The following is a 21465-nucleotide window of genomic DNA, read 5'->3' as shown; positions in this document are numbered from 1 at the left end:
ACCAAAGCACAAGTCAGATGGAAAAACAAATCTAGAGAACGCTAAGGGAAACAACAGACCTCTTCCAATAACATTTGTCCTTCCTTTTTAGTTGAAGATTAAAGAGTCTGAGAACACTGGTAAGTGTCTTTCATAGTGAACTTCACCTTTCCTTGTGTAACATGGAAGGACATACAGTACAGGCATTCCCCACCACCCCCCTTCATCTTCCCAGAGTCCACAAAGTCTCACAACGACTGACCAGAATGAGGATGACCCGCATGCCATCCGCCTTCATGCGATTGATCAGGGCTGGAAGCCCAGTGAACTTGGAGCTGAGGGTGAAGTCCAGCTGCCGCTCCATGTAGTCGATGTCTGAGTACTGCACATCCTGGGGAAGGATACAGGGCACTGAGTGGTAGCTGGGGATGAGGTCATGTTCCCAGGAGAGCGAATCTCCACTGCCCATGCCCAACTTAACATGACTTCTGACTCAAACACTAGTTCCCTTCTTTGTTATCAACTGAAAGCTGAAAACAGACAGAATTTTTTCAAAGTTCCCAAATTAAGAAAAAATAAAATAAGAACCTGCATATCAAAAATTGTAGCATGAAGATACCTACATAGTGGGGCACTTTTGTGCATGAGTGAAAACCACTGGCTCAGAGCTCATGCCTGTTCAAGGCCAACCAGAGCAAAAAGTTCAATAGAACACTTCACAGTCACTTCCTGGGCATAGCAGTTAACACCTGTCAGTTACACCAGAGACTGAGATCAAGAAAAACTCAGTTCCTACACAGTGAGGGGAATACAAGTACATGAGATAATATTTCAGTAGAATAACCAGGGCAAGTGACACCCACAGTCATCTCAGTTATGGCCAGAAAAATGAAATACGAGGGTTACAGTAGAGACATTAGCATAGACAAAAAAAAGCAAGACTCTTTCTTGAGATAACAACTGTAGAAAATGGGTTAATAGTATAGTTCTGATGTCCATATTTAGCAAATGACATGCCCCGATATCAAACTAAAGTCCCACAGGGAAAAAAAAAAAAGGAAAGAAAACACATGGCATAAGAAATTACTGGGTAAACTGCGAATATAAGTAGTGATTGAGTGTGTGGGCCACTCGCAAGAGACTGCCCAAGATTCAATGTTAAGAGAAAAACAAAATGCTTTGTGAGGAAAACACATTAAAAAAAAAAAAAAAGAACTGCCCTATCCACTGCTATTACAGAAAGAGAGTAGGACTTACTATTCAAAATCAAAGAAACAAAAGCACAAGCCCTGTGACATGTCCACGCCTAATAATCAGACATATTTTCCTTATTACCGGTGATATATTTGAATGGAATTATTTGAAACAATAGAACAAAATTAAACATAAAGTAGGCTGTGGGGTAAGTTGTGATTACAGGACTGTTCTTGTCCTCAGTGACTAAGAAGGTTTGTTTCCCTGGAAACCCAGGATCCCTGCATTCAGCCAGAGAGTGGCTCAGCACGCATGGCCCTGGGCTGCAGTTCCCACCAGATGCTAACTGCACACCTACCTACATGGACAATGGGCCAATGAGCATCCGTTCATTTCATTTAATTAAGCAAAGGTGTTGGAAAGATACTCTATTCTTAGAAAACTCTGGTTTTGGACTAAATGTCTTCAACCTACATAAAGTAAATGGAAGGAAATAGGACATAGGAGCAACAGCTCTGGGAGCTAATGCTTTCCCTCTGCACTGTGAGTCACTGATCTCCTAATGCCACAGAGCCAGAACCAACTCACAGAATTTGTAGGACAAGATCATGGTCAGGGTGGCATCACGTGAGAAAGGACTTCATGTATGTGCAGAAACTCACAAATACCCTATAAAGAAATTGAGGCCCAGACCCAGGCAGGTTCAATATGAGAATACAGAGCATGGCGCGCGCCATGGGTTGTACATACGTAGGGAATCTGGGCAGCCACCATCTCATCATACAAGCTGGAGATCTCAGCATCGTTCTCATAGCCATAGCGACACAGCTGGAACCCCAGGGACCAGTAAGGCACCATCACAGGCCGGCCAATCACCTGGAAGAAAGATTTTAAACATTAACTCTGAAAATGGGATGCTAGGTGGAAGTTTCCTGTGAAATAAAAACAATATTTCCAGGGCCCCAATCTAGACAAACCAAACTTGCAATTTCAGAGTAGATTGGAAGGGAAGCACAACACTAGAATGCCTTGTGGGAAAGCCTGCTGCTGGATTAGAACTCATACGTCAAGAATCTAGAAAAGTGGCTTTTGCTCTGATTCCTAGATGCAGTCTAAATAATTAGAGAGGAGTCCAGAATTAAGAACCAAAATCCATGGACTAATACACATATGTCATGCACTGCTCTGTGACCTAGGGCAAGGATAAATAACTAATTGTGCATGTTTCCTCACCTGTAAGTTGAGTATGATCTCAGTGTGCATCCCATAGTGGTTTTATGAGAATTGAAGTTACTATATATGCTCCCACATGGATTAAGTAACGCATTCAGCAGTTATTCCATGCTTGTTATCTCTATCACAATCACAAATAACTTCACTCTTCACCTCTACCCCCACCTCACATCATAACCATTGCAGCCTTCATGGCCCTGTCAACAGAACCACCATCACCACCCTGATAACTGTAACTGCACACAGCGTCAGTCACCATCACGATCCTCATCACTTCCCTATCCATCACGTCCATCAGAAGCACCACTCCTATCATCACGCCAGGAATCACCTTCTCCATCACCACCACCACCAATACTCCATCACCACCATCACCACCTCTATCACTTCAAAACTATCACCAGGCTAATTTGCTATCCTGCAACAATTAAAGGCTATTAATCTAATGATTATTAGATTTATTTATTGTTTCCTATTTATACTATCTCTGAGAAAAACCAACAATCCCAATTATCAAAGTGAGGGCGATAAAAGTGGATAATGCATTTGGAACACAGCCTTGCTATGAAGAAGCACATGACAGATAAGTGAGTTCACACATACCTCAGTGTACTGCTGAGTGACAAGCTCTGGAGTGGGCCCCAAGAACACATAAAAGTCCAGAACTCCCCCTGTGGTGCGGTACGTCAGGGCCGGCATCGGAAGGAAGGTCACATCTGAAGAGAGAAGGAAATGTGAACCCAGCTGCTTGCAAAGCTTCAGCAAGGGAAGAAAGCAGCCCTCAATACTGAGACTTCTCTCTCTTCCATCGCACACCATCAAGACATGCTTTTCTGTGCTCAACTCACACAGGGTGGAGGATGTAAAAAGGAAGCAGGGTTCTATCCATGAACACTTCCCTTCACAATTACTTAATTTTCTCAAATGTTTTGTCCATCCACTCCATAAAAATAATTCTTGCAGTGTGCTCTATGCTTGTTAGGGAAGGTGTCTGACACCTAAGCCCATAACTTTGTCTTTTTTTTTCTGGTTGTTGTGAGAGAGAACCTTGTTTTCTGTTTAAGCATGTGCCTAGACTGCAATCAATCTATTTACTTCTCCCAGCACAGCTGTAATTAGAGATGCATTACACCCTACTCCACTTCCTCCATTGACATAGAATCCCTTGACTTTTTCTCTTGATTGGCTTGGAACTGAGATTCTCCTCATTTCAGCTTCCACAATGGCTAAGCATTACCACCATCACACGCCTTCATATATTCTTTTAGTTCAAGAATCTTCAGAAGCTTTAAAAATTGTGTTCCCTTCTTACCCAGTCCTTCTTACACAGTGTCCCTTAAGGAGAACACCTCTTACCACCAGGTATATTGTAAAAATGAAGAATAGAACACAACTCACTCAGATATGCATCATATAAGGTTTCATCCATTTTACACACATTTTTCTATTGATTTAAACCCTTTTCTATTGCAAAAGAGAAATTTCCATCAGACTTGCATAAACCCACAGTGAGTGCTCTAACAATAACTTCCAGCTCATTCAAATTATGCTCATGGATCCCTCAGCTGACCTCTCAGTTATTATGAGATTCTTTCTTTATGGACTCCATTGCCTTTGCTATCTCTTCAAGTGTGACTGTTAGAAAACTAAGAGTATCACTCTGATCCACCCATTCCATAGTATTAGAGGGACAAAAAAGGATAAGCATAAGATAGAGTGGCACTCATGTTATGGGTGATTTCATTTCCAGTAGCTCACACAATCATATTCTAAAAGAAAATTCAAGAATCCTTAGCCCTCAGATCTGGGGAAGAAGCAGCTGCCACCTACCCATGGCATTGCTGTTGAGCAGGAGGACTCCGTGGGCACTGCCATCCTCCTCTAGGCCCATGTAGTAGGGGTGCACACCATAAGAATTCTTCTTGAACTGAGAATTATGGGGGAGAAGTGGGCAGAGTTAGAACACATAGCCTCTGAAAAGGAAAGTCACCAAACACTCAGGGCCTACATTCTCCTGCAAGGAATCCAACTACACAAACACAAGGGAGGCCCAGGAATGGTCTGTAGGGCATAAGCAGACCCCTCATTCCAGTCAGGGAACATGGAGCACAGAGGCCCAGAGGGGGAGTTCAGAGCCAAGCAGTGGGGGTGCAGAAAAGTGAGCTCAGACCCTCGTCATCCTCTGCCCTTACCCCCGGGGGTTCGTCTCTGGAAAACATGCCCCACGTGTGCCAGTTCAAGTCTCTCCTGAAGGCCGTGTGCTCGGTTTCCCCAAAGCCATAGATGTAGTCGGAGGGAAGGCGGGTGGAGATGCGGATGAACATGTCATTGAAGGTGAAGCCCAGGACCTGAGAGTCCCAGCTGCCGGGGGAGAGGGCAGGGGAGACAGGGAAGTCAGTTCTCCTGGGGCTGCAAGCAGCTGATCTCTCTAGCAAATGCAAGCCACATCCTTCCCCATTTCCCAGAAACCCAACATCCATTTGCTACAGAGATCCCCAATGAGGTTTCTAAAGGCACCTCGCTGTCCCAGCCTTCGTTCTACAGTGGCCTTTCATGAAAATGTCTTTCAATGCCCTCAAAGCCATCACTGCAGAGAAGCCACACTGATACCCGAGTCCTGTTTGTACTTCACCCCCACTTGAACACCAGCAAATTCCAAGCGGGAGTGAGGACAGTCCTATCCCCAGGCGAAATGCCTACTTCTTGGCTTTTTTGTCATCTTTTGTATAAGTTGTGACACTGTAGCGAAGACTGAGAGTTGTTTTTCTTCTCCAGTTACGACTGTAATTGTTCATAAATCTACCGCCCTCTCTCTCTCTCAATCTCTCTCTCCCCCCTCTGTCTCTCAATCTCACCCTCTCATATCCACACACTCACACCCACATACAGATTGATATATGTATTTAAAACATTGTTTTCTCCTAATGAAGATAAGATGAGAAACAAAAGCAGCACTTAAGGCTGCAGGTTTTCCTGCCACAGCGCGCCTCGCTAGGATGTTCTCATAACCTCCAGTCCTCAATCCAGCCAGGCCACTCACATGACAGTGCCTGTGCTCTTCCGGCGAATTTCAATCCCAAATGGGTTCTCCTTAATGCTGACATCATAGAGTCGGGCCTCAGTAGAGCTGCTGGGAGCGCTGGGGATGTTCAGAGGGATTGGGACTTCATACCGCATGTGGTTGGGATCATAAATCTAGGTCAGAGGTAAATGATTTTAGGTGAACATGGAGATTCTGTGTGTACATTCAGCTATGCTCTCATATATAGAAAAATCATAGATAAAAATATTCTATTATCTTAACTCAAATAGCCGCAAGATAAGAATTACAACTTTTTAATCATAAGAAATTGCAGTTACTTAAGATGATTGGCAAATTCAGCAATAAGCTGTCCAGTTCACAATACGTAAGTGTGCAAAGACAGAGCACTGAATAGCACAAGAAAAGCATGAGTGTTATCTGTGAATTAGAAATGTTAGAAAAAATATAAGTCCTTAAATATATACCATTAGGAGAACCTTGTCAGTATTGGAGGAAATAGAGACAGTATATCTTGGCTTTAAGCTTTATGAAACAACTTGAGATCTAACATGTTGTATTGAGTCAGTCAGAGCTCATATTTGAAGGGCCATATTATCATTACACAGTTTCTTTGACTTTGGTATTTGCATGCAAAGTCATTCATAAGCCAGTGTGCAAATATTATGTATTCCATATTATTCCATATGTGTGTATATGAGTGTCTGTGAAGCTTTTACCGAGCACAATTATAACAACCACAGTTGTCCATGCTTTAAAAATGACATATAATTGGATGCATGGAGTTTGCACTGTATCCCTTTCTGGTTTTGAATTAGGTGCTACTGACATGAACATAGTAAGCCAGGGTTATTCAGTCCCACCAGAGAATGAAAGATGATTACATCCCTTAAATTGTGTGGACTAATGGTCAACTATAAAGAAGGAATGTAAGATTATAAGGAAGGTGATTTCAGCAACTATGTCTGGGAGAAAAACTGACTTTGTGGGAGAAGTATTCTTAGTCTAAAGTGCTATGTAGTCTTCAACTAAGCACAGAGATCAGGTCATTCTAGCAATGCATTAATGAACACATGGTTTACTGTGCTCCAGAGGGTTGAGAAAGGAACCTATGTATGTGTGTATGTACAAAGGTATGTAGGGAGATAGGTAGTTTCCTGATTAATTGGTTAAGTACATAGGGCTTAAGGCTGGAAATCTGAGCAACTTGATTCATTCCATGTATTAGGTATATCCTACTTGCTAATGCTAACTTGAGGACACCAAATAAAAGCATAGAATTAAAGGATGGAAAAGACCTTAGCGTCCTTCTGAATGTCATTGTTAAGAACATTTTAGGCAAGGCTGTGGTGTCATATGTTGGGGATTCAGCTTGGCCTTGATGGGGGAATGGCGATGAGAGTGCTCCCGAGAGGTCGCCCTTCCACCAGCCCTGGGGCAGTGTGGAAGTGAGCCACACCTATCTCCTTCTGGGTCCAGAAGCAGAAGAGGTAGCTTTGAGACCATCCCCCACCTTGCGCCAGCGAGCATGTGTGCACTCTTTTCCTTGGCTTTGCCCAGAAGGCGGTAATATGGGAAGTGAAATTAGCCCATGAGGGAGGGCCTTGGGAGCTGCTCTTGGACAGACAAGCTCCCCAGCCCATCGTCAGCTCCTGCTCAATCCTTGTCATCATCACTATATTACGGAAAGCCCCTCCTGAATAAACCATATTGCTCTCCAAAACGTCTCCAAGATTCGTGTGCGCCTGGCTTCCTTGGTGGGTAAGGAGGGAGGTAAAGGGGATCTTGTTCGGCCACATGCACCTTAAGCTTGCCCGTGTCCCTTCGCTCCACCTTGGCTGCCTGCAGGTCAGGCACCCAGGGGAGAGGGTGAAAAGGGGAGCATGCTAAGGGAGTAAGCTTAGCATCCCCAGGGGAGGAGACTCTAGCCCGGCAGTCATACTCTTTTATTTTTATTTATTCCATCAGCAAAATTTTCAGGGCTTACAGTTTACTAGCATGGTGATATGGGAGAAGCACAAGAAGAGAACAAATCCCTTGTCGCAGAGAACCTCACCGTTTAATAGAAAATTGCCATAAGAAAGCGAGCCCAGCCATGGTAATGCGTGTAAGTACAGCATAGAGGGAGAAACAAGCACTGGGCAGAGTGGAATTTCAAAGATAATTCCAATTCAACTGCAATTTATCCAATTGATAAACTCAAAGAATTTCTCATGGAATATTGTCCAAGCACTAAACCTTTCTAGTTTCCTCCATTTACTTAGTGTCATTATGAAAAACACAGATGAGAGAGACAAACATACCATTCCCCTTCAGTTTTCCCTAACATCCTCTGCTGTCAGTCTCCAGATCTTCTCGGTCTAAACAAGGCCATTCTTCCCCTGCTTATCTGCACCTAGATGACCTCTATCCCTCACTCCATCAACCTATCTGGTAAGCTACTTCCTCATCTCTCCACTTCTTTGATATCAATGATTTTTTGGAGTAGCCTGTTCTAAAAGCACATTAGGAAATGCGTGCCTACCTTACCAAGTCTTTCTCATTGCTCTTGCTATTCACAGAATCCTTGAGTCTATTGCAGCATGGAACGTTAAAGAATTAGCATACATTAGGATGGCATATCACTGACTACCATGGTGATCAGAAGGGAAGGCCCTGAGTGCTCTCTCACACTTAACTCCAGGTACCTTGAACTGCAGCATCTCATTCTTGTGGAAGGTCACGAGCAGGCGCAGAGGGGTCACAGGTGTGGAGGGGAAGGCATTGATATTACGAGAAGACTTCAAGGAGATGTCAGCTGTGGCCCCGTGTGAGGTATACTGCACATTGCTGACTGAATACAGATCATTCACAAAGTAGCAGAATGGGACCCCAGGGGTAATGGATGCCTGAGGAGCAAAATCAATACTGTGCATTAGCATGTGGTCCTGCAGTTACCAAACAGCAAGGGGTAAAGAAGGCAGCACATGGTTCCATCAGACAGTGGCAAGAATTTAAATTCTCTGTCAGGAAAATAAATATTTAGAGTGTCCCACTCCTCATCGGAATGAGGCATCTTGGGGAGCCCTTGCTTTGCGTGGATTGTAATGGATGCTGAGGGACTGGGGTCTGTCATGCATTATGGGTGAGGGGCAGGGCTGTTAGGGAAGGTTCACATCCTCAATGTAGTTACCTCCCACACGCAGCCTCGGGCCAGGCAGTTGGCCTCAGAAGCTCCATGCTCATCGGGATAACAGTCTATTTTCTCCTGGTCCCTCAGGCCAATGTCCCACTGCACCGTGTATGCTTCTCCCAGGACCAGATGGATTCCTGTGATCACAGCCACCTGGAAGAATGGAGAGGTCACATGAGGCTGGGTCCTCAGGACATGGTCCTTCCATGAGCTGAGTCTTTAAACTGAGACCACAATCAATTATGCAAGTGACCTATGCTTAGACATTTTGGGCAGAGAGGTCAATGCACACAGGGTTCCTATTCACTATGGAGTTGGCACAGAGTAATATCAGTACTCTACATATTGTATAGTACATTGGGTACACAAAATGGTTAAATCAACTTTTTTATTTGTTGCCAAAGTGATGTAGAAAGGGTTTACAGTTAAATACATAAGGCAATAAGTACAATTGTTATCAAACTTGTTACCTTCTATGGCATTTTTCTGCCAACTTTCCCCCAATTCCCTCCCCCCATCTAACCCCACCCCTCCCAGATGTAAGGTTGATTTTCACCATATGGTCTCATAAGGACTGCTTTTGAATTGGGTCATATTTTACCCTTTGTCTCTCCATTTTGATGTTCCCCTTCCCTTCCCTAATTCCAATAAAAGTATATACAATACCCAGGATACCAAATAAAATTTTTAATTGTCTTTTTATCTTCTACCTTCCCTGGCTTCTCTCTGCTTTTTTATACTTTTTTTTTTTCAGATTGGCCCTGTTGCTTTTTCCAAATGGTTCTATTACTCTTGTCCCTTTCTCCACAAATCTATGTTCCACAATGATCTGGAATAGTAGATAGAGAGCAAGAAGAATCCTATGCTCTTCTTCCTATTCCTTTCCCATTCCCATTTTTCTCTGTACTCCTAGACTAATTATATGAATAATTTAGATTTAAGCTGAACAACTACAAATGGTGAGTTGGAAAAAAATCACTATGGTTCCTTCCATTAATAGCTCTTACTCCTCATTACTCAGTCTCCCGCGACTGCATAACATGGGAGCCATTTTGTAATTGAATTCATCCATTTAAAACTTTTGTATATTTTTTCTTCTATATTTTCATGGGTTTTTTTTGCCGTAATAGGAAATGAATGCAGGGCTTTGTACCAAATATGAAGATATCTGATCCATGCCAAAGCTACTTTGATGTCACAGGTAGCAGGATTTCCTTCTTTTCTTTGGTTTGTAATTGCTTTTCACACATGGCCTCCTGAATTTTGCCCCACCAGGCCTCTGTTCTTCACCCCTCTGCTTCTTCCTCCCATCAGATGACATGACAGATATATGCCATGATATTATCCATTATATATTATATAATACATATTAACCTCTAGCACTCTTCTTAAAATAGCACTATCCAGAGGACACAGCAATGCCCTGACGAATTCTTTAAAAATCACCCCAACCTCGTGATTCTTACCCTCAGGTTAGGATCATAAGTGGCTCGAGGAGACATTGGAGTTAGGACTCCATTCTGTTTCACTGTAACGTTGTTCAGTGCCTGAGTGCCAAAGATTTTAATCTCCTGGAATGCTAAGTTATTGGGGTCTTTGTAGGTTGATTTGGAAACAGTCACATCCAGGTGTGTCTACAAAAGAGGGAAGCAGAATTAGGCACAAAGCTTGATCTCTGGTACTCATCTTCTCTTGTCTCTCCAACACTCCATCAGAGACCATATACTCCTCAGGCTCTCATGCCTTTGACCTCTCTACCAAGGTGTTCCTAGTGACTGAAAGCATACTTTAATAAAACTTTGAGGAAAAGAAATAAATATATGCAATAACATTTTGATATACTACCATGTGATTTATTTATGAATATTAGCACCTCTATTGGATCATAGCCTACACCATTATGGAAAATTAAATCATAAATGGAAATATCCTTACCTCTCTTCATTTATACAATGTAAATAGAAATATAATTACAGTATTGCTAAATTCTAGCACCTAAGATTCATGACAATGTAGTACTCACCTGGCTGGCCGAAAACTCATGTAAGACATAAGCATCATTGGCCACGGTATCTGAAAGTAATAGAAAGACAAGTCAAACTGGCTTGCCATCCCAGAAGGATGAATTTTACCTCACTCTCCTTAAAGCTACTTGATGGCACAAGTAGCACACTTTCCTTATTTCAATGACTGGAACATATCCCATTGCATCTCTGTACATCTGCTTTTTTGTTCCCTCAGTTCCCAGTGACACGGCATATGCTATTATTCGAATAATGTTGCAAAGAACAGGGCATTGAAGATTTTTATGCTGTAATATTTCTAAGATTAAGGCCAGCTCCTACACACTGACATACTGAGTTACCATCACAAACAGTCACACACAAACACAAAGTAACACATGCACTAGCACACACTCAAAACTCTTAGATTCATGAGATGTGGATAACAGTGGAACATGTTCTACAAGTGAAATAAGACAGACCCTGAAAAAAGTATCTCAAGATCCCATTTACATAAAAAACTAACACCATTCAAATTACAAAAGTTAAGAGAGGAGAACAATGGTGACAGAGTGCAGGGCTGAGATACAGGGAAAGACTTGGATCAGTATATAAACTTCCAACCAGCAAAAGAGAATTTCCTGAAGAGCTTCTATGCAGCATGGAGAATTATGAATGTGTTAAATAAAAATAGGGTGTAAGATATCACAAGAAATGTACACACTGCCCTACTATGTAACTGTACACATTTTGCACAACACCTTATCAAAAAAATTTTGTTTAATTAATAAATAAATTTAAATTTAAAAAAATAAAAAAATACCTTGACCATGGGTCGTCAAGCAACAATGAACACATAGATGTTCTTCCTCTTGAATATACTCAATTTTGTCAATTAAATAATTTTAAATAGACTCAAGAGGTTTTTTTTAGAAAGCTACATCTTGGGATGCATACTATTATATCCACAGTAACCAAGGACAAGATGTCCTTTTCCTTCTCCCATCATTATTCACCTGCCATGCTTTCAAGAACATGTCTGTTGGGTCCACCTCTAAGAGAGAGCCCCAGGAGCTGCTACTGTGCCAGAACAAGAGCCATACACAGATAATGGGCAGATGCATACCACGAGGAAAGTGCATCCTCACAGCCTCACTGAGACGGGCATGCTTCCCTAGTCATCACAGGCTGCCTGTGCATTTTTCCTAGCTTTCCTGGGGAAGATATTTACGGGACAGAGGGATTACCGGTGTGGTCTTCAAAATTTATTTTCCAAGTTCCCATTATAACATGGAAGTGCATATTGGTGACAAATCAGTTAGCACAAACTTCTAAGAAATACCCACATGCTTTCCTTTCATCTCTGGTTCACCTCTCACTTCTTGAACACTACAACTAGAACCCAAACTCCTCTCTCAAGAATTGTGCCTGGAAGAGTTCTCCAACAGCTGATTACCAGCAGGAGGGAAGGCCAATGATGCAGGTTTGTGAAAGGCAATGTGCCCATAACAACACTCACCCTTCGACTGCCCATCATCCCAGAAAAGTTCGCCTCTGGCTTCATTGTTCTCATCCAAGGCAATGATAAGACCAAGAGGGTTCTGGCGGCTGCAGAAGGCAAGACTCATGTGAGAAACAAGCATGGAAGCAAAAAGCACTGCCTTATGTGTCCTTCAAATTTTAGTTCTGAAAGTCATCACCGGCCAAAGGCAGTGCCTTCTTTCAAGGACAAAGACCAGTGTCTCCTGTTGAATAATGTCACAGGACACAGAAATACCCACTATGTAAACAAAAAACAACCACAGAGTCAGCAAGAACATTGAGCCTCAGAATCCCCACACTAGTTAGAGTAGAGGCTACGGCCACAAACACATGAATATTTAAATGTCAAAGGTAAGTTAAATACTTATGACACCATTGCTGGAAAGTACAAACTTATCAATACAGGTAAATGACCATGAGTCCCTGACAAGAAACAAGCAAGGAACATATGGACCTCTCCTGCCATGTACAACGTGGTTTTGTGGCTCAGACATTCCCCACCTCTGATTTAGGACATAGACTATTAGAAGACAAGATAATGCTAGGCAACAGTGGTGAGGTCAGCTTGCTTTAGGAATGACATTCCTAGGAGCAGCTGCCACTGATCCCAAGGACAACTTCACAAAGACTGCAACACAGGTACACCGCTCTCTCTAATGGTAACTTGACTTATGCGATGGCATGTTTGGTTTTGATGGGAAGACAACACATTCTAATATCTTTCATTTTAACTGGAAAAGAAATGACAAGACCCTACTCAAAGAGAAGAACGTTCATCTCTAAAGGAAGGAGATCCACATTTGGGTCCTTAACATCAGATTTCAAACAAAATGTTATTAATTATACTAGATAATAAGAAAAGAGGAAGGAAAGTCACATAAAGGAATAGCTATAGATTGAGATTTCCCCCAAAATACAGGTGACATCTTCAAACATACAATGTGTGATAACTGTAACTGAAATATTTAGTAATAGTAAGGAAAGAAATTGAAGTATGAAAACACATCAACGTAAGTGAAGATAACCAGAAGGAAGGAACACCAGCATTGTTGCTGCTAGAACAGTGGACACCATTTTTGGAGGAAATTGGAGTGTAACCTGGACCACTGAGAATGCACCGGGGGTCACTCATTTACAAAGAATGGAATCAACAGAACTGAAGCACTAGAACTTCCAATCTGATTGAGCCTCACCACCTGAAAGCACAGGTCAGCTTGCTACAGGGACAGCAGCATAGCCACAAACGGGAAAGCACTCATCACAGTAACCAATTGCAGAATCTGCCTAGCTCACAAAAAGCACATGAAGGGACAGAAAACTCTTCATACACACAATGGAGTTCTACTTATAAATATTCTTGTTTCTCAGTTTTTACCACAATCTCTGAAGTTAAGCAACTGAGGGTCCACATGATAAGTAATGCTATCACACAAACAGGGATCCTAGATATGTCCATCCTCATCTTAGCTACGGAACCATAAGTCACTAAACCTTGGAGATGTTTTAATTGCTTATCCTTGAAATGGAGAAAATAAGATCCCAGAAGCAAATGAGTGTTATTGTTATTTAAGGAAAACATCTGAAAATACAATGGTGCATATTGGTATAACTCAGACACAGAAAAGTACTCATTGTTATTACTCATTGCCAATAATTAGATAGGTGTAGATCAGCAGTTTCTCATCTTTTATAGGAGGAAAGAAGAACCCTCATTACGAGCATTGTATATTGACGCTTGTATGTTAACTTTTGCTTCTTCAAATGTCACTTCCTAGATCCCCCATTCAACACAAATCTACAATCCATGGTAATTGTTCAGAATGTAAACATGCAAGAAGACTAAAACAAAATGAAGAAAAGAACATGTGTTCAGAAAATCACATGTGGCCTTGAGAGCAGTGTCTCTGGGACTGAGGACGCTCCCTGCAAGTAAGGGCGCCTCCAGCACGCACAGCAGAGCCCAGGCCCAACACTCACCTGAGGTGTGTGTTCAGCGCAGGCTCCTGCCAGGGCAGGATGTGGCCCCCTCGGACATGAAGATTGATGTGGTCCAGAGGAGCTGGCAGGACCTTCCACTCACTGCTTGCATTGATTTGCGCCCCCTGTGGGCAGGAAGAGGAAGGGACGGTGAGTGTGAGGACCAAACCTAACCTGCACAGCTCTGCTTCCTGATGCCTCAGCTGCCCCTCTTTGTCCTTGGTGCCTATACTTGAGAGGGACACTGAGGCAGTTTCTCTGCTCTGAAAGTCTTGAGGCTAGTTGTGAGGACTTAGTAGGACTCCCTATTAAAGACACACCAATGAGAAGGATGGGGTGACTGGATCCTACCCATAATAGAGAACAGGAGCAACTGTACTTCCTTTATATCACCCAACACCACTGTAATCTGCCTAGATGAAAATCATGAGCACCCTCTCTCATTCTTTGTCTTCATGTTGTATTTCTTATCTACTGGTTTTGGCTCCTCTGAAAGTCAGGAAAGGGTTCTGGTTACAGGGCTAAGAGAGACATTTGGGTTATTTCTCAAAACACTGTTTCAACCTTGATTCTAAAGAACCCACCCTGTGTGGCTTCTCAAGACCCTGTTTTCCTGGAGGGTCTTCAGTGCTTCTACTAGTCCATGCAAAAAATAGGGAAATCACGTGGATTCCTCATTACAAAGACTCATGCTGTGCTCAGGTGTGGGAGTCAGGGCCCTGCCTCAGTATGCTTCATGCACTGCCTTATGGTCATTAACATAAGAAATCTTAACATAGAAAATATTTGGGCAGCAATGCTACTTTATTCGGTGACAGAGAAGCCTCTATTCTTAATCACTTAAGACAGTCAAAGATTTACATAGACATATACACACATATTTATACATATATATATATATATATATATATATATATATAAAGGTTTAGTCAGGCTCTTGGCTGATGGCTCTAATCCTAGCTCCTCACGAGGCTGAGTTGCAGAAGATCACTAATACATGTCAGCGGAGGCAAAAAAATAAAATCTGTGACAACTCCCAACCCCATCTCCAAATGACAAGTACAAAAAAGAATTGGAGGGGCTGGGAATGAGGCCTAGTGGTAGAGTGCTTCCCTTGCATATATGAAGCCCGGGGTCCGATTCCGCTGCACCACCTATATAGAAAAAGCCAGAAGTAGTGCTATGGCCCAAGTAGTACGGCCTTGAGCAAAAAAAGAAGCCAAGGACAGTGCTCAGGCCCTGAGTTCAAGCCCCAGGACTGGCTAAAAAAAAATAAGAGGAAGAATGGCTCAACAGGAATGCACCAGTTGGGCTGGGAATATGGTCTAGTGGCAAGAGTGCTTGCCTTGCATCCTTGAAGCCCTGAGTTCGATTCCCCAGCACCATATATACAGAAAATGGCCAGAAGAGGCGCTGTGGCTCAAGTGGCAGAGTGCTAGCCTTGAGCAAAAAGAAGCCAGGGACAGTGCTCAGGCCCTGAGTCAAAGCCGAGGACTGGCAAAAAAAAAAAAAAGAAGGAATGCACCAGCTAAACAACTGTTATGAGTACAAAGTCCAATTCTACTACTCAAAAATGAAAATCTAGTTGCTACCACAACTTAATATTATCAGGAGTATATAGTACGTAATAACAGTACAAGGTGAGAATAAAATCAAACATAAAAATAAAGAAGGAAAGTCAGGCGCTGGGTGTGATACCTCAGGTGATTCACCAGGACACTTCAGAAAATTTCATACTACTCTGTAGAAAGAATCTGTCCAATAGGAAATGGGAGCATTTGGGCTGAGGTCCATCATATCCACACATGCTAATAGACCATCTCCCCAGGCTGTATACATTTTACCAAAGCTTACCATGTAGAAGTCATACCAGAGGGCTCTAGGGAAATATGCTGTCACATTTCTGGCATTCTGAAATGAAACACAGATACAAGGTTGGCTTGGCACCATTGCTCAGGATACATTGAGCAATCTGTATAGAGAAGGGGCCATAGAGCAGTGGTGGAATTGAACCCCAGGCCTTGGCTCTCCTGAGATCAGCAAGGTTGGGGTAACCTCATTCTGTTCTCCCTTCTCAAATAGGAAATCTCCTACCCACCACAAGGTGCTGTAATAAAGACCTTTGGGATACATGGTTCTAGGAAAAAGGTCAGTACTTTCTTTCAGAAGAACTCATCCCCTCTATAAAAACACAAACACACAGAGTTGGGTTTGAAGTAGAAGAAAACTTCCCAGATAAAAAAGACAGTGATGCATTGACTATTAGGACATTATAATCAGAAGATGTATTAATCCCAGAGTGTACAAAGAAATGGCTTGTGTCTGCCTGCCAGACCCTGCACAAATGGAAAGGAGGGCTGGCCAACAGCACTGCACACCCCAGCCCAGACAGCGGAGCTCCTAGGAGCCTTCAGCTTCACTTCAATGGGGACACTGCCGTGAAAAGAATTCATTTACTATTATTCCCGGACGACCCTGTTCCCTTCCTTTGTAAATCAAGTGACAATCCTCAATTATATGAGATCATATTTGGGAATCAAATGGTTAAGCCAGCATTAAGAAAAATACACCCCCCCCCCAGGGGTAATTTCTGCTGCATAGAAGGAGAGAAAAGACAGGCAGGGAGAAGAAATCCTCTCTGGGGAACACTGCTTACAGGGACTCCTCCTCCTCCCCTTGCCACCCAGCCTACTAGCTGGAGCCTCCACCCACCCCAGCCTCTACACTCACAGGCTCCAGGACAGGGCTGACCAGGAAGGCAGCCCCCAGCAGGAACTGATTGTCAATCTCCCAGGTCTCCTGGTCAGACACAAACCTGCAAAAGCAAAGGAAGGTGACATAGCCAGAACCCCAGAAGAGCCCAAGGCCCTGGAGAAGAACTCAAGAATACACCAAGTCAGAAATCCAGCTGCTCCAAGTGGTGTTCTTACACATCACTGACTTTCATAAGGAAGAGCTAATCTCCAGTATTCACAGGTCACAACCCTCAAACTTTGGCGGTGCTATAAATAAGTTTTCTCTAGAAAATATCTCCACTGTTGCTCCACATTTCCAGTGCAAGGATACCCCCATCCCTGTTTTTTCTTCTGAAATGCCCACTTTCCTCACCTGAGTACACATAGCCTTATAAAAGTTAGGGGTGACTTTGCAAAACATAATAAGGGAAAAAAACAATTATGTTTTCCTACATTGTTTCAAAACTTGTACACTCAACAAAACGCCCCTCATCCATGGCTATTGCTCAATATCACACTGTCTTCTAATGACAACTTCAGGATGGTCTCTGCTTAGAATCAGAATTTCTTTAACAAATTATTTTATTTTTTCAATTAAAAAATTCTATTACAATATTACGATTGGAACATGGGCGTTCTAGAGTATTACATAGATGCTCTACCATTTTGAAGCTCATCTATAGACCTCTAAGCAAGCACCTTGCTCTAAACCGTCCCCACTCATCCAGAGGAAGTCATGTTGCACTTCAACTTCCACACCCTGTCAACTGGGGAACCACAGCACTGGCCAATGGCGCCATCTTACAAAAGGATCACGCGAAACCACATGGCTTCCAGGGACAAAATATGTCAAACACTGCATATTCAGCTAGATATCCCAAAATTATGACAGGGGGACGGTGGAAAGCAGGACGAAATTATAAAACATGGCTAGTAGGATATTTTTTACCGGGTAAAGAGGTATTCTGAGCCAAGGAGATGGTGGTAGACAGATGAAGTGGGGAAGGGAGAAGAATGCAATCAAGAATTCATTGTATAAACCACAAATGAAGAAAAGGAGGCACTGGGTGGAGAGAGAATGTTGAAAGGGTAAAAATGACCAAGGTGCACTCTATTCATAAACTACCTTTTAAACTGGCACCTCCATAGTACAAACCACATACAGATAATTTAAAAATCTTCATTTAGTGGCAGGTACTATCGCTTCAACTCAGAGTTTTCAGTTTGCTATACATATGCTCTTCTGCTTGAGTTGTATTTCCAGCCCTGGACGTTGCTTAGAACTGTGATCTTCCTGACTTTAAGCACCAGCCTATTTGATATCATAACAGGCATTGGTGGAGTTGGGGTATTGCAAACTTTTGCCCAACTGACCTCGAATAGAGATGCTACAGGTATCTGCCTCCCAAATAGAGAGGAGGACAGGCATGAGCCCTTGCGCTGCCCCATTGCCATTCCAATTTTTCATGAAAACAAATATATTTTAGCTTTGTAAATGAAATGTATGATTAAGAAAATCTAATTAAATATCCTGAAAAGAAATCAGATGTTCTCATCTAAAACATAGATTGCCAAAAGTACCAGCCTACAGAAAGACATGCATTGTTCAGTACTGAGCAGAATTTCTGCTAGACACTCACTCGTGGAGGAGAGGTCGCACCACAGTCACGCCCTCCGTGCTAGCCTTGTGCATCAAGGTGTACAGATACGGCAACAAGGTATATCTGGTCTCTAGGACACTTCTGGAAAGGTTCACAAAGTCTGCATCCCAGGACACAGGGTCTTGCCTCTAATGGAGAAAGAGAAGAATGTGCTGAACTTACTGAGGAAAACTGATGGTACTTTAGGAATTCATGGATAGAAGTCATTTCTTATCAACCACTTCTTAAGAGATCATTACTACTAGCCTAAAACATAACAAAACTCTCTTTACAAAATGGAAATTTTTTCCCACAATACATTTCTTGGAATATGATAGAGATAGTTTCTTCTAACAGAAGGAATCATCTGATCAATGCAGAGGTTTAAGATTCTTAGGGTGAGGGCTTCCAGGTTTGGAGCATGTCCCCAGAGAACATAGACTGTCTGAGCCGCACCCCGGGGCTGGTGGCTGGGTTCTTGTATCACAAAAACAGGGCAGGGGAGGACAGACACCCTACCCGGGTCCCGATGGTGTTGTGGTTCCTGGAGAAAGGGTAAAAGGCCCCCAGCTGCATCCAGCGAGCACACATCTCATACTCTGCATCTTGGAAGAACCCACAGATATCTGCCCCTGTCTGAAACAAGACAGAACCAAACGAGCCTCTTGCACATTTCTCACAGAGGTGGCCATCTGCGTGGGGACCAAGAGGAGAACCAGGTCACTTACATAGGATATGCCAAAGAGGCTGAACTCCATCATGCCTGCAAGGAGAAGCACAGCTCTGTCAGACCAAGCTCTCAGCCCTCCTCCTGCTCCCTCACCAAGGGTCCTCAGCCCCTGCCCTGGGGAAGGGGCACAGTCCTTGGGAGAAAAGGCCACACACCAATGATGGACTTCCTCAGCTGGTCCCAGGCAGCTGTGTTGTCTCCTAGCCAGTGTCCTGCCCAGCGCCCAGAAGAAGGGAATGTGGAGCGGGTGATGACGATGCCTCGCTGCCCTGTGGCCTCCTGCACGGCCCTGGTTGGAGGAAGCAGGGGACAACGGAGATCAGTGCAGCCTCAGAAAAGCCACAGGGCACCCTGCCATCCTCGTTCCTCATTCCAGTCCTAGGAACTCGAATCAAGTCATGAATAAAAAGGAAATCCTCCTGCTTGAATGGAAGGAACATGCTTCCTCCGGGCTGCCAGACATATTAGACAAGGCTGCCATTTCACAGAGTTTTATGAGATATTCATCATGTAGAAAACCGTTGAAATGGTGTAAAATTTAAAATGATCACCTTCCTTATATTTATTCAGCTGTTAGTTTTCTAAAATAGTATAGAAGAAAGGCCATAGATCCTCCCTCCAGAGACCTTGGGCCTCGAGGCTGGACAAAGTGCTTGGGGCCTGACTAGAAGGAATTCAGGATCAACATTGGGGAAGGTCTTCCTGGCTGACAGGGATTCCAGAAACAGCTCTACTTTCTGCTCTGCCCTTAAAAATGGTAAGAAGCTACACATTCTTCATAAATGCATAAGGACAGAAAAATAAAATTATATTTGGGGAGATCACGCACTTAAACTTACACCTAGGACCTGCTTTTAGATACACCAAATTATGTCTCTATATTTGAGACTGATGAACAGCATCCATCTTGGCCACACAGAACCCCTGTCTATGCATGAGGCGCTGTTAGAAGACATGACTATGTGCGTTTCCCCAGCTCAAAAAGAATAAAGACAGGAAGTGAGAACTGACATTGGGAGTCTTCAACTTCCATATCCTGCACGGGGAACAGGATATTTCTCCTCCTACCTCTCCCCTTTTTTTCTATTTCTTCCTACTTCATCCTGCTTATCCTGAAATAAATCCATGCTTAATATTCTATCTTCTGAGATTCTCCTTATTCTCAGGGCCCTTCAAATGCTTTTCATGTGTGGAACTCATGACCTGAGATTGTGTGGGGAAACTGGGTTGGAGACCTCCTCACCCATCATCCAGGGACAAAGGGAAGAGTAGGATTGCCTAACCTCTCTGTGTCTACCCTCAGGGGTTGGCAGGCAGGGAAGACATGACTCACTCATAGGTGGGTCTGGTCTGGGACCAGCCATACAGGCTGTGGACATCGTAGTGCCGCACTCGGGAGCCGTCTGGAAGGATCTGCTCACTCTCCATGCACAGGGTCTTGCTGCTCAGGCCTCGGTCCCTGCCTGCCAAATCTGAAGAGAAAATTGAAGAATGTCAAACAACAGTTCCTGAAAGATATAGTCCCTGATCTGTAGGTAAATGATTGAACTCTGAATCTTAATGCTGAATTAAACTCCATTGGACACTGTCTCTCTCTCTCTCTCTCTCTCTCTCTCTCTCTCTCTCTCTCTCTCTCTCTCTCTCTCTCTCTCTCTCTCTCTCTCTGTCTCGCTCTCTCCCTGGAGTATGGGAATTGTTCTCAGAGCCCTAGTGGGCCTTGGTTTGTTTTCAGCATCAAGTTGACTGGAGAAAGTAGAGGTGATCAGAAGAATGCGGGATTCTCAAACATTCATTGTGAATCAGGGCCTCCTCTTTGATTTTAATGTATAAATTATTTTATTTTATAATTCTCTCAGATGAATATGGCTACCTTCCATGAGATCTTAGAAAACTGATCATTAGAAATATCATAAAATCCATGAAAGTTCACACAACTAGTATAAAGATTAACTGAAAAAGCCCAGTTATAAAAACAAGTATAACTCCAAATTCCATGAGTACAATGACACAGGCAGCAGTTCACCATAACACTGGAGGTGCGACATTATTGTGAGTAACTAATCATAAGCCAGAAGGCCTAAGAAATAATGCTGGGGAAATACTTTGGAGACATTACCACTGTTAAGTGCATTCTGGCCATGTTAACAGAACTGTGCCAGAGGTTCTGTCAACTTGCACAAGCCAAGGAAGCATCTCAATAGTGCTTTTGTCTCTGGTCCC

At 43.1% G+C, this 21465-nt stretch overlaps 1 protein-coding gene across 1 annotated transcript in view; it reads right to left on the bottom strand.

The window, feature by feature from the left end:
- LOC125345666 (maltase-glucoamylase-like) overlaps positions 1–21465 on the bottom strand; it is a 148342-nt gene that overhangs the window by 47911 nt on the left and 78966 nt on the right. Inside the window, exons 59-77 of the mRNA XM_048337719.1 lie at positions 20579–20717; positions 19401–19534; positions 19244–19278; positions 19035–19151; positions 18516–18664; positions 16871–16955; positions 15995–16051; positions 14141–14265; positions 12141–12229; positions 10642–10691; positions 10085–10252; positions 8619–8771; positions 8134–8334; positions 5447–5601; positions 4599–4767; positions 4237–4333; positions 3010–3122; positions 1924–2049; positions 242–370 (exon numbers count right to left, since the gene is read on the bottom strand). Coding sequence (XP_048193676.1) covers positions 242–370; positions 1924–2049; positions 3010–3122; positions 4237–4333; positions 4599–4767; positions 5447–5601; positions 8134–8334; positions 8619–8771; positions 10085–10252; positions 10642–10691; positions 12141–12229; positions 14141–14265; positions 15995–16051; positions 16871–16955; positions 18516–18664; positions 19035–19151; positions 19244–19278; positions 19401–19534; positions 20579–20717 — 2291 coding nt within the window. The remainder of the gene's footprint in view (positions 1–241; positions 371–1923; positions 2050–3009; positions 3123–4236; positions 4334–4598; positions 4768–5446; positions 5602–8133; positions 8335–8618; positions 8772–10084; positions 10253–10641; positions 10692–12140; positions 12230–14140; positions 14266–15994; positions 16052–16870; positions 16956–18515; positions 18665–19034; positions 19152–19243; positions 19279–19400; positions 19535–20578; positions 20718–21465) is intronic.

Source organism: Perognathus longimembris, chromosome 2 (assembly GCF_023159225.1).
Source record: "Perognathus longimembris pacificus isolate PPM17 chromosome 2, ASM2315922v1, whole genome shotgun sequence".
In the NCBI taxonomy this organism is placed as follows: Eukaryota; Metazoa; Chordata; class Mammalia; order Rodentia; family Heteromyidae; genus Perognathus; species Perognathus longimembris.
The sequence above is the reverse complement of the archived record's forward strand: the minus strand, read 5'-3'. Positions and strand labels throughout refer to the sequence as shown.